At 35.0% G+C, this 13364-nt stretch overlaps 2 protein-coding genes across 4 annotated transcripts; one reads left to right on the top strand and one right to left on the bottom strand.

Moving 5' to 3' along the window:
* Nucleotides 1–603: 603 nt before the first annotated feature.
* LOC112522581 (probable galacturonosyltransferase 4) lies at nucleotides 604–5094 on the top strand. Of its 3 annotated transcripts, none has more exons than XM_025131798.1 (9): nucleotides 604–903; nucleotides 1036–1070; nucleotides 1155–1196; nucleotides 1284–1398; nucleotides 1468–1613; nucleotides 2429–2697; nucleotides 2943–3300; nucleotides 3401–3976; nucleotides 4500–5094. In XM_025131798.1, the coding sequence occupies exons 1-9, from the start codon at nucleotides 801–803 to the stop codon at nucleotides 4773–4775; spliced, it is 1920 nt and encodes a 639-aa protein (XP_024987566.1). In that variant the 5' UTR covers nucleotides 604–800; the 3' UTR covers nucleotides 4776–5094. The 3 variants fall into 3 exon arrangements, with proteins under 3 accessions (XP_024987566.1, XP_024987565.1, XP_024987567.1); XM_025131797.1 differs by having other exon boundaries at nucleotides 1033–1070; XM_025131799.1 differs by having other exon boundaries at nucleotides 605–903; nucleotides 1033–1070; nucleotides 1477–1613.
* Nucleotides 5095–5172: 78 nt separating this feature from the next.
* On the bottom strand, nucleotides 5173–8236 carry LOC112522583 (glucose-1-phosphate adenylyltransferase small subunit, chloroplastic/amyloplastic-like). The gene is made up of 9 exons (XM_025131800.1): nucleotides 7840–8236; nucleotides 7086–7382; nucleotides 6714–6983; nucleotides 6452–6631; nucleotides 6210–6313; nucleotides 5934–6045; nucleotides 5757–5855; nucleotides 5559–5678; nucleotides 5173–5477 (listed from the first exon to the last, which is right to left on the bottom strand). Exons 1-9 carry the CDS (start codon nucleotides 8110–8112, stop codon nucleotides 5361–5363), a joined length of 1572 nt encoding a protein of 523 aa, XP_024987568.1. The 5' UTR covers nucleotides 8113–8236; the 3' UTR covers nucleotides 5173–5360.
* Between the last annotated feature and the right edge of the window lie 5128 nt (nucleotides 8237–13364).

Raw genomic sequence — 13364 nt, 5'->3', positions numbered from 1 at the left:
ATGTGGTATTAAATCGGAGTTTTGTAAAAAGTGTTTGAATTAGCTTATAGCGATACCAAAAAGCAATAATCTTTTTAGTGTTTGAAATTTTTTGCTTATATATGTAAAATGACCAAAAAAGACAGTCTTTTATATAATAATATTTTTGATTATTAACTTATTTATTTTTTAACATGTAAAAATTTATTTTTCATCATTTATAATAATATTTTTGACAAAAAATTATATCAATAAGATTAATAATTAACAAACATTAATAAAATATCGTTAAAATGGTAAACTGATAATAAACAGTTTTTCATAAGTCAAGAAAGATTAACTTATCAAAAACTGCTTATTACCGGTTTGACATCGGTATAAACAATTTCTTTTTCTTACCCAAACACTAAAAAACAACTTACCTTCGATGTCAAACTGAAATAAGTTAAAAAACAATTTTGATAAGCAATTCCAAACACCCCTAACATTAACTAAAAAAATAAAAAGGAAAAAAATATCAAAATAAAATAATAATGAAAAGAAGTAATTGGACCAAAATGTGTGCTCTTGTAATCCACCATCCACATTCATAGCCGACAAATCCTCCATTTTCACTTTCAATTTTGAGCTTCTCTCTTCCCTTTGCTTGCTTTCTTCTCTGTCTCTGAGCTCTTGAAATCATCTGACCTGCCATTGTTGTTTTGTTTACCCAATTTCTCCTTCTTAGAAGAATGAATATTCAGATTTCATCGTTTTCGCCATAGAAGTTGGGGGTTTTCTGATTTCATTACCGGAGGAGGGTTGCTTTTGGAAGAGAGAAGATGAAGACGAGACTAAGGAAGCCAGTGCTGGTGTTGCTTTTCCTGACGGTTATTGCTCCCATTGTTCTTTACACTGATAGACTCGCTTCATTTACTTCCTTTTGTAACTCTTCTTCTCTTACTCTCAGATCTTCTTCTTCAACTTTATAACTATTCCCTTTTCTTTTCTAAAGTTCTTATTTAAAGCTTTTCTAATCTTATTTATCTGATTGTTTTGTTTTTCTTCTGCTAGCAGCTACAGATGAATTCATTCAGGAGCCTTCAACACTTGTAAGTTCATTCCTCAGTTTGCAATCTCAATGATCTCGAATTAATTGTTTGTGAGTTCTTATGTTTATGTATTATTACCTTCAGTCGTTGAATCGAGACGCCATCCCCCTAAGTTTGCTTCCACAGGTAGGTAACATCATCAATTTACTTGCCGAATTTGGATACTTGGAAAAAATTTCATTTCTCCACCTTTCAATTGATTCCTGTTTTCAGGAGTTATCTGCAGCAAAAAAAGAATCATCAGGTGATGTTTATTTGGAAAATTTGACTAGATCTGTTCAACAGCCTGATGGTGAAAGGTCCAGGAAGACTAGACAGCTTACTGAAGGTTTGTTTTACCCTAACCCTAACCCTCACCCTATATCATATGATCAACTTGACAATTTTAACGCTGAAGTTTTATCAGAATCAAAGGAACTTGGCACCATTGTTTCGGCTCAAGACGACAACCCCATCAGGCAATTGACTCAAGGGTTGCACGGAGTCGATGGCAGTGAGAACGGATTTGAATCGGTCGAAAACAAGGAAAATGTGAAGTTAAAGGTGCCTGAGTATACATTGTTAGCCACTCAAGCTTACACCGTTATTTAAAATTTATCTGGGATTGTTGCTGTGCTGTCACTTTCATGCCTCTTGTGACCTGCCAATCTTTAAATAGTATTCATGTCTAGCTGTATACTTAAGTTGGTAATAATTGAATGAAGCCATAATGTAGCATGATGTGTTCAATAATTTGCATGTAGATTTGGATCTGATTTATTACTATGCAGAGTGAAAAAGATTTACATATCACATGTTTTCTGTTTTGAGCCTGGTGGCTTATAAGCACTCAAATGTATTTTTCCCCTTAAGTTTTTGATGATTTAGGTACAACCACAATTGATACTTGTAAAACTCTTTTGTGTTTTGAGCGTTTCTTGCTAGCATACTCATGATCATGAACTGTTTTTAGTTGATCCTACCAAACATGACATGGATGGCCCTTAAGTAGAAGATTTTATAATATTGATAACAGATCGTCTTTAAGAAATTACCACAATGGTTGCATATCGATGTTGGTGTTATGTCATTACTTTCCTTTCTGGTAATCTTACGTTTTATTGAGCAACTATTGCTATTGATTTAGAAAGCAACAGCATGTCTGCATCTTATGTACTAAGAGTTGGCTTCAGTAATTTTTTTTAATAACGCTCTATGTTCCATTTGATCAATGAATTCACTAGGTTTTGTGCCTGTTAAAGAACTCCAAATCTCTAATATTCTGATTACGTGATGAACCCGCATAGCACTACACAGATTAAGTGCAAATTTAGCTTCACGTGTGGAGACTTGATTCATGTTGATGTCTGATCTTATAGGAAACCAAACAAGAGGGACAGTTCATCGAACTTCCTCAGAAAGTTGGTGAAAGGGGACCTGCAAAAACCAAAAGCGAGAAACCCAATGAACGTGTTTTGGTAGATTCTCGTGTTCGGTATCTGAAGGATCAATTGATTAGGGGAAGACTTTACCTTTCTCTTTCAGCAACGAGGACCAATGTTCATTTTATTAGGGAACTTCGGTTACGTATGAAGGAAGTCCAAAGAGTACTTGGTGATGCAACCAAGGATGCAGATCTACCAAAAAGGTAAGCCTCAATTTACTTTATATTTTACATAAAAATAGTACTCCCTCAATTCCTGCATTTGAGTCACTTTGTTGAAGACTACATTTTTCAGTTCTCAATTATATTATTCTTTAACTGTTTGCAAAGTTTGGAAACTGAACTCAAATATAGGATGTTAGAAGAGCATAAATTTGCCATAAATGGCTAGTTGGCTATGGTGATCCATTTTGGGTTATGATAAATAAGTTATCTTGCCCTAAATCTAGTGCCTCAGACAAGCTGAAGGCGATGGAGCAAACGTTGGCAAAAGGAAAGCAAATACAGGATGACTGCACTGCTGTTGTAAAAAAACTCCGTGCTATTATTCACTCAACCGAGGAACAACAGCGGGTCCACAAGAAACAGGCCTTGTTTTTGACTCACTTAACTGCCAAAACTGTTCCTAAGGGTCTCCATTGTCTTCCCTTACGCCTTTCAACCGAATACTATTCTTTAAATTCTTCTGCACAGCAATTCTCAAATCAAGAAAAACTAGAAGACCCCAAGCTGTTCCACTATGCACTGTTTTCGGATAACGTGTTAGCTACAGCAGTAGTTGTGAATTCAACTGTTTCTAGTGCCAAGGTGATTATGTCCTTACATAAGTTTTTTTACTTTCTTAATGAAGTTTTAATAGTATTTCAATGTTCTAATATTTAACATCAAAGCATGTTCTCTGGGGCAGGATTCTTCGAAACATGTGTTCCACATTGTCACTGATAGGCTCAATTATGCTGCAATGAGGATGTGGTTTCTTGCAAACCCACCCAGCAAGGCTACAATACAAGTGCAGAACGTTGAGGAATTTACATGGCTAAATGCGAGTTACAGCCCAGTTCTCAAGCAGTTGGCTTCACAGAACATGATTGATTATTATTTCAAAACACGTAGGGCTGAGCCTGATTCAAACCTGAAGTTCCGCAACCCAAAGTATCTGTCAATTATGAATCATCTTCGGTTTTACCTTCCGGAGATCTTTCCAAAGCTTAGTAAAGTGCTGTTCTTGGATGATGATATAGTGGTCCAGAAGGATTTGACAGGTCTTTGGTCTCTTGATCTGAAGGGCAAGGTGAATGGTGCTGTTGAGACCTGTGGGGAAAGCTTCCATCGGTTTGACCGATATCTCAACTTCTCAAATCCTATCATAGCTAAAAATTTTGATCCCCGTGCTTGTGGTTGGGCGTATGGAATGAATATATTTGATTTGGAGGAATGGAAGAAACAGAATATCACAGAAGTTTATCATTCATGGCAAAATTTGGTAAGTGGTTCATTAATGTTCTTAACTACGAATCAAACATGTCATTCTTTATGCTTGTAGCAAGGAATAACACAATAATAGTAGCAGCGACCCTTGGGCTATGTTTGGCAACCATAAGCTAGCTTTTTTGAGCTTACTGAAAAATCCCCATTTGGTTTTTTTTATAATCTAGCTTTTTAAAAAACTACTTCAGGTAGCGTTTCAACAAGCTCTAGCCTCTGGGTGACTTTTTCCAATTGTGACATGACATGTATTTTTCCAATTAACCTTCAACATGTTTTTAGGGCATTTTACTTTGTCATCTAGCTTATTATGTGGTTTTTAGCAAACATGATTACTTTAATAACTAATTTATTTACCAATAAGCAATTGCTAGTTTTTCAGCTAACAACTAGCTTATTGGTCACTAGTTTGCCAAACAGTCTTTTGATCCACGGAAATATCTAAAAAGCATTTTGAGCTTTCAACTCGATTCCAGCTGAAAATCTCGAGTCATGATCTTTTTGTCATGCATTTGGTGCAGAATCAAGGGAGACAACTGTGGAAGTTGGGAACGCTACCACCCGGTTTGATAACATTTTGGAAACGTGTATACCCACTAGAGAAGTCATGGCATGTACTTGGGCTGGGGTATAATCCAAGCGTGAGCCAGAGGGAGATTGAAAGAGCTGCAGTGATTCACTACAACGGGAATTTGAAACCATGGCTGGAGATAGGAATTCCCAAGTTCCGAGGATACTGGAACAGGTTTGTTGACTACGAGCAGGCATACATGCGGGATTGCAATATGAGTCCATAAGGAAGAAGCAGCAAAATGGTATATATTCTTTGATTGATATTAGTGCTGATGATTAGTTTCTTCATATATTTTCCTGGCCGTGGTTATAAAACGAAACGAAAGCCAGCCACGCATTATGTTGAGTAGTTTGTTCTGTTATGGGCTGACAGATGTGTAAAGAAGCAAGACATTTATGTTAAACAAGTTGGTGTCTGATTGATGTTTAGTTTCTTTGTATATGTGTGTAAAAGAGCAAGCTAGTTTATTTTTTGAAGAAGCCCTGTTTAGTAAACCATAATCTGGCTGTTTGAAAAAGCTATTTAAGATGGTTTTTCTTTTAGTTTTGTTTCTAATTATGCCTAGTCAAAAAGCTAGCTGATATGTGATGTGTGGCCCAACCCAAAAAGAAGGATGATGTGTTTGTTAAATTTCTTGTATACCATTTTATTAGATGCCTTTGATCAACTATTTGAAAAACAAATAAACAGGGACACAAGTTATTGCTATAAAAAGAAGCAAGGCCAAAGCATAACTGTGACTACTTAAATGCTCATAATCCCAGACGGCCGATGACAAGATCGGGTATGCCTGGTGGGTCGAAACGTCTCAGATTACGGTTCCGCTTGGAATCAAGGCGTCTTTGATCACGGTCACAATCCCGCTCTTAATGAAGTAACCGTCTGTTTCCCTTGCTGTTTCTTCGACATTGTCTTTGTTCAGAATCTGCAAGAAAAAGCATAAATATATGATGCAACTGCTATACTATAAAGTAATTGGTATCATTTCTCTTGATCATATATTTACCTTGACATCATCTCCAATTCTAGCATTTTTGTCAATTATTGCTCTCCTGATATGGGTATTCTTTCCAATACCAATAGAAACCCCACCCTTTGCTTCTAACAGTCTTCTGTCTGTATCAGTCTGCTCCACATAAATCGTAATAAGAAAAAGGAAACAAGAAAAAGAGAAATGGTTGTCTTGACAAATTCAGCTAATAACCTCATAGTAATCAGCTCCCATGAGCAAAGTGTCTTCAATAATAACACCATCAGAGATGCATGACCGAAGACCAATCACCGAATGATGAATTTTACAGTTCTGCAACGAAGAAACTCAGAAAAACGGAACTAGTAACAGATTGCTGAATGAAAAGCAGAGGTGATTCATCCCAAGTACCTTGATCACACAACCCTCACCAATCACACTGTTTGTAACATCAGCATTCAACATTTTAGAAGGTGGTAGATATCGTGGTTGTGTATAAATTGGAGCAGACCGATCATAGAAACTGCATCATCATAAATAAGAATCTATATATATGAACAAATCAACGGTATGCAGCTATATATATACATACACACACACACACACACATATATATATATATATATATATATATATATATATATATGAACAAATCAAGAGTATGCCCAAAAAGGGTATGCAGCTGACCTGAAATCTGGTATTGGCTTCTTTGTGATTCCAAGATTTGCATGATAGAAAGCCTCAATGGTACCAATGTCTTCCCAATAACCATCATATAGGTATGCTTGTACCTAAAAGGAATGGAAGAAATTTCATAATCCATAACTAGATGCAAGTATTTGAAAGCATTGTAGTAAACGTCACCCGATCGTTTTATAGAAACATATGTATATATATATATGTATGTATATATAGCACGTACAACTTACCCGCAGGCCAATTGAAGTTGCACCGGGAATTACTTCACTTCCAAAGTCATTTGCCTTTGGAAACTTCTCTCTGAGCAAATCCAACATAACGTTCTTACTGAAAACATATATACCCATACTCGCAATGAAAGGCATTTCTTTCGCTCTCTTGTCATCGAGGCCTAGAATGGTGGTGTCAACCTAAGATGAATAGTTAACGTTATTCGCAAGAAAGATTCACGACTGTCGACAGTTTCAAATTAGAGGAAATGGTGATACATACCTTCATTGCCTGTAGTTTCTCCCCCTTTGGCTTTTCTGAGAACTCGATTATTCTTCCTTCCTCATCTATCTTCATTAGACCGAATGCAGTGGCACGCTTTTCATCCATGGGCAGAGCGGCCACGGTTATATCAGCATCACTTTCCCTGTGTGCTTGGATGAATTTTTCGTAGTCCATTCGATACAAATGGTCACCGGCAAGAACCAAAAACTCCAACACATTCTGTTCTTCAAGCAACCACAGATACTGCCTTACAGCATCCGCTGTACCCTACTCATTCGAAACTCAACAAAATTAGCTTCATCCATACAGACAACTTAACGGAAAAACAACCAAACGATGCAGGGTGGGTTCAACTCAGTTGATCATTACCTGGAACCAATCAGGATTCTCGGGACTTTGTTGTGCCGCAAGAACTTCAACAAAGCCTTCGTTCTTATAACCGCCCATGTTGCTTGCGTACGCCCGTGACAGATGACGATTTAGAGACGCGGAATTGAATTGGGTGAGAACATATATCTTTGATACGTTGCTGTTCAAGCAATTGCTTACAGGTATATCTATTAGCCTGTAATTAGCCCCCAAAGGAACTGCAGGCTTGGCTCTTTTCTTAGTAAGAGGATATAGCCGAGTCCCAGCTCCACCACCAAGAATGATTCCAAGCACACTCTGCACATTCAAATCTTGAATCATATCATTGCACATATACATATATATATATATAATAACCATTAACATATATCCGGGTAGGCTTACGTGACCCACAACGGCTATGATGAGATTTACACGACATAACCGGTCCTGATCCTTGAACCAAATGGTTATGACATGAAATGTTAATCAAAAGCGTGAAATGCTACACACGAGTAAACAGAATTTAACAGCTAGATTTCTGTAGTTAGTTCCAATGTCGAAATGGGGTTTCAAGATTTTGGAAATGGGGTTTCAAGATTTTGATCCCATTACTATATCGTGAATGTTTCAAAGAAAACCATGTGATTTACACATAAACCAAGAGAGAGAACCAAAGATCAGCTCGAAACCAACAGATTAATTCATGGAACCAAAAAAGTTTCCATTTTTGTTTCTGATTGTGTAGAGAAAAAGAGGGAGGGAGGGTGCTTACGTTGCTGGCATCAGGATCGAGGCAGGTCTGAGAATAACTGGAGTCAGAAACAGCTTTCGGGCAAACAACATCTGGGCTTCTTCTTCTGCTTCCTCCATTACCACCGTTGGAAAGAGATATTTTCCGGTGAGTGACTCCGCCGGCGGCGGTGGAGGCATTCGTCTTCTTTAAGAGAATGTTCCGTTCGTGGCAGCCGCCGAAGATCTGAGAAGCAGCGAAAGAAGAAAGTGGGTTGGCAGTGGCATTGTTGATACCCGATTGAATCATCATCATGGTGGTGATTAGTTAATCAGAGTGTTAATAAAAATCTTGAATTAGCAAAGCATGTGATGAATAATGAGGCCGATGGGTATGCAAATATGGGGAGGAGATGAAAAGGAAATCTGTGAATTGGTGTGTGTGTGTGGATGTGGAGTGTGTGTACATAACAATAACATCCTCATGCACACAAAGAGCCAAAGTCAATGTTACTACATACAAAGCATTGGATGTATATAATTGCATTTGGGTCCCTATTATTTGTCATTGAATAACAATCAAGCATCGTGTTAGAAGGGAAGTTATGGTGAGAAACATAAGAAAGAGATCTGAACCCTTGATGACTTTTAATCTCATGTCTACCCATGAATTGCGCTTTATAAGGGAAGTGATTCGGTGCACCTCATTAGTGTTGACATTCGATTATGATTGATTCAAGGATGAAGATCTCTTCTTACGCTTTTCAATATAACTTTCGTTCAAATTGGAACCTAACGTTCATATCAAATGGTAATTATATTTGTATTAAGCTAAATTGGTCCATCATCAATTTAATAAATACATTTAATACTTTAGTATAAATTCTTAATGAGAAGATAGTAACTTTTATATACACATTAAAAATACATTTTTGTTCCATCTAATAATATTCTTTAGGTCATATATGTGACACTTAGAATTAGTATGTTTTAGGATTTTATTCTTAGGGGTTGTTTACTAAACGTTTATCTAGTAAGTGCTTACTGTGTAATTTTCTTTACCGGATGAACATGACAACAGTCAAAAATCTTACCTGGTAAGAGCAATGATAAAGATGAAGAGTCTTATTCGGTAAGTGAATGTGATGACTCTTACCCAGGTAAACGCTTACCGGATAAATTGTTGCATATGATATCATTTATCATTTACAATGTTATTCTTACCAGGTAAGCACGGGGCTCAGTGAACAGATTATAATATAAATTTGAAATAATAATATGTAACATCGATAATGAAAAGGAAGACTTACAATTCAATTAAACTGAATTAATAAAAAATCAAGATGTTTCAAAATTCTCATTTCAAACATAGTATAAAACAAAATCCGTTAATTCTTGTAATATTCGTGGGGTGGACAAACCACACGAACTGTCGGGACGACATGCGGGCACACACCCGAGTCCCTTGTGAATTTAACCACGGTCACATGGTGGGTAATCCTAGGATCGATCAATCCGCCCGGAGCCAATAAAATCGGCCTAGTCCACAAGGTGGGTTCACGTAACTATTGGGCCTAACCCTGTGGATCGAGTTCACCTGCAGGACGCCATGACTATAAAACCGCCATAGAAGACATCCAAATAATGTGTCAATTAATTGGGTTGTTCTAAAAACAACGAAAATTAAACATATGTCACTTACCCGAATGACGTTCATAAAAAATCAAGTTCAATATAGTTCACAAGTTTCATAACCAAGTCCATATGAAACACATTTTAATGAAACGCCAAAAGATTCAAAGAAAATATTCAATAAACCAAAATCAATGTATATGTGTGTGTATAATTACACATTTGTTGATCACATTCAGTTGATCAATCACCAGGTGGTGAATGATAAGTGTCAATTTTATATATTTTTATGCTAAAGTTTTCTAGTAGTTAATATTAATTAGATGCTTAAAAGTTCTAATTTAATTTTAATTATTTGAGGTAATTCAAATTTGAAAAAGAAAAATACAATTTGATTATTTGTTTTTTTTTCTTTTTTGTTGTTGATCATCTCACTCTCACTCTCACTCTCACCAACAGTCCAACAGAAGAGGCCCAACACCAACAGCAACCAGTCCAACAACAAGCAGCCCACCAACAGCAAAAAAGCCCAACAACAGCAGCCCATCAGAGAAGCAGTTTTGATCGAGCGAGAGATCGGGAACACGTCAACTGTTTTCTGGGTTCGATTGGAGAAGACAGCAGGAGATCGATCGATTGAGGAGGACTTTTATCATCAACTGATTCTTTCGGTAAATCCTAAAATCTTTAGAATCGGTAACCTATTTTTAGCTATGTATGGCTAATTTATTTATTCCAACATTAGTTAACTTTAGATTTTGATGTTTTCCTACTTTGAGATGTCGTTGTAATGGTTTGGGACAAGTTTATTTGTTTGATTTCTAGGTTAATCGTTAATTTCATTTGAATGTTAATTAAATTGGCCGATTAGTTAACAGTCCTATGAATACTTGTTATTCAAAAACATTATATACATAATTGTCTTGTGGCTATGATAGAGTGACAATGGAACTCTTTGAAATCAATAAAGTTTTCAATTTGAGCTCTTGAAATCTCATAATCAAAGTGATATTAAGCCGAGCATATGGGCTTAATTATTTGAATCGGTGTTTTCTAATTCGTTAAAGCTAATTACGCTTGGGATGTTGAGAGCTTGTTCATTGTTCCACTTGTAGTTAAAATTTAGCTAAAGAACTGATTTTAGCTAATGTCTGATTAGGTGAAAACAAAGGTTGTCAGAGCTTGTTGATAACCATACCCGACTTGAGCTTGTCCTATCATTTTACATTTACGAGATCGCTGATAAGTATTTACATCATCATCGAGAGTGAACTAATGTTGGATTTCGTTCTCATTGTTTATAATAAATTTTAATCGCATGTTTAATCTAATTAATCAAATCCAACCCCCCCCCCCCCTTAATTACTTTTAAGCCGTCACCTTGTATTTGATTTTTCTAGACATAGTAAGTTTAAACCGAGTCGACCCGACTTACCGCTATTACAATTTTGGTTGTAATTAGCTCGTAGTTGGAATTTATTATTTGGTGGACTCGACATCCGTCAGTGAACCAGCGTTACGAATGGTCAACTACAACAACTAGTTTCCCAAGAGTTAAAAGAAGTGAAATTTGTATCTTAGGCGAAATAGAGAAGTAAAACACGATCAAACAGGATTCACGTTAAGGTTAGACTTGCTCGGGTGCCTATCGAATGCATTATTTGGTTATTACTTAAATGACGTAAAACCATATCTTAATTCTATTAACAAGTTACTTAGGTCCTACATGTTTATAAACAACTTAAACTTCAAAAGGGACATCCATATATGCATTAAGAACTCAAACACAAAAATTAGTTTCATATAGCTTCGTTCTCGGCTTTTAACAGCTTCTATCCCTCATTTTAGAGAGTGTTTTTATCATATAGCTCTGTTCTCGGCTTTTAACAGCTTCTATCCTCATTTTAGAGAGTATTTTTACCCCATTTAGAGGTCAATACAGAAGATACTATCGAAATGAAAGTTTTAGTATGGTATATGATGAATCTACTAGTTTTGAAATCACCTCATTTGGATTATCCATCTATTTTATACGAATTTTACAAAATAGCAGATTAATCCCAAATACAGTGCAAACATCCCTAATAACACACTGTTTCGAGTCATAATTGGTTTTTCGACCCTCATGAAAGTTGTAGTGCATAGTAAGGGATTTCTAAATAAAAAATACGAGTTTATTATGACTTAAGGTTTGTGAGTTATACACTCTCAAAGTACAAAAGCTGCATTGTCGGTAAAATCCGATTTCACAATTTTTCAACTAACTTTTATGATTCAAATTCCATAATTTGCTATATTTACATGCACTAAACATACTTTTACATACAAAATACTAAAACAAAGCTCAACGGTCATTATCCTAAGCTTAATCATGCAATTTTACTCTCTTAGGCATTTAATCGAACAATTGATGTGCGGTTAAACCTATACACAGTTATACACAACCTAACCATATTGAATCATAATCTACCCTTTTAATTTCTACATAAATTTAAACCAACACAAGCATTCCAAAACATATATAATAACAATATTTCAACAATTCCAATTCTTAATCTAAACATATACACAATTATACATCAATCTCGAAAATTCTAACATAAACACCCTAATAAAAACGAATGAAATTTATACTTTTAGGAAGGGTTTTAAGAGTGGAATTCGAATTTATGATTGTTACTTCGATTTCTTCAGTAATTTGACGTGAAATTTCGAGAGAAGACGCGAGTTTTAGAGAGGGAGAGAATGAGAGATGGACAAGGCGGTTGAAATGAAGAAGAAGAAGCCACGGATGGGTTTCTTATGCTTTATATATACATATATATATAGAGAGAGAGAGAGAGGCGGGATCAAATGAAAACCGTCTAATTATTAGAAATCGTGTAAACTAATTTCGACCAATAGAAAAAAAAATTCTTAATTAAATTTAATCATTAAGGATAGATTTGTCATGTACATTGTTTTCTATTAAATATGAAAGTTATTAATAAATCTTAATTAAGGTAACATAATAAAGAAAATTTTATAAATGGTATATTTAAATGTTTGTTTAAATTAGAATTTTAAAAATTGAATATTGTTATTTGGTTTCTCGGTTTATTAGTGGTAATAATATGAAAATCGAAAATTATTATATTTATTAATCCACGAAATCAGTAACAGATCCAAACAAAGATTCATGAACTGGTAAAAATATAATCAGTTGTGAAACAAATTTATGTTAGATTTATTCATAAAAACGTTCATTGAGGAGCTTGTTTTATGAAACGTATGCAGATTGGTTCGTGAAAACGTTCATTGAGGAACTTGTTTTATAAAACTTTTGGGGATGAACTGGTTGCGTAATATAATATTCTTGCATAATCTTGTTTTCTTATCAACAATATTTGATGAAATTGTTTCATTTTGTTTCATTTTTATTTTTGGATGATTTTGTTCACTTAATGGTTAACAAAGATGTAATGGTAAATGCATTGACTCTATGAAACGTATTCGTATTGGAAGAAATTGGCTGATGAAATGAGTGTATGAAGAAAGTGAAACCATTTCATAATTGATAAGAAAATGTTGTGTAATTAGCGAACAGTGAAGCAATTTCATTATTACGACAGAGAAACCATTTCATAATTGTTAAGAACATGTTGTTTAATTAGCAAACAGTGAAACCATTTCATAATTAGATTGAAATGGATCCATCTATTGGAAACTTGAAAATGACAAATGTCTCATCTAGCATTACGTTGATTTGTGTATTGATGAAACTGTGAAACTATTTCGTTCATAAAATGTGGTGGTAATTTTTTATTTATTATTATTATATAAAAGGTTTCATTATGTTAAATTGATTGTATAGTGTGTTTTATTTTTATTGTTGATCTATTTTAATGATGAATATTATTTTTTTATAATATTTGAACATAAAATTAATATATTATT

Source organism: Cynara cardunculus (genome assembly GCF_001531365.2).
Source record: "Cynara cardunculus var. scolymus isolate 2C chromosome LG 12, CcrdV1, whole genome shotgun sequence".
NCBI classification, from domain to species: Eukaryota; Viridiplantae; Streptophyta; class Magnoliopsida; order Asterales; family Asteraceae; genus Cynara; species Cynara cardunculus.
This window is presented reverse-complemented; position numbering and strand designations above follow the sequence as displayed.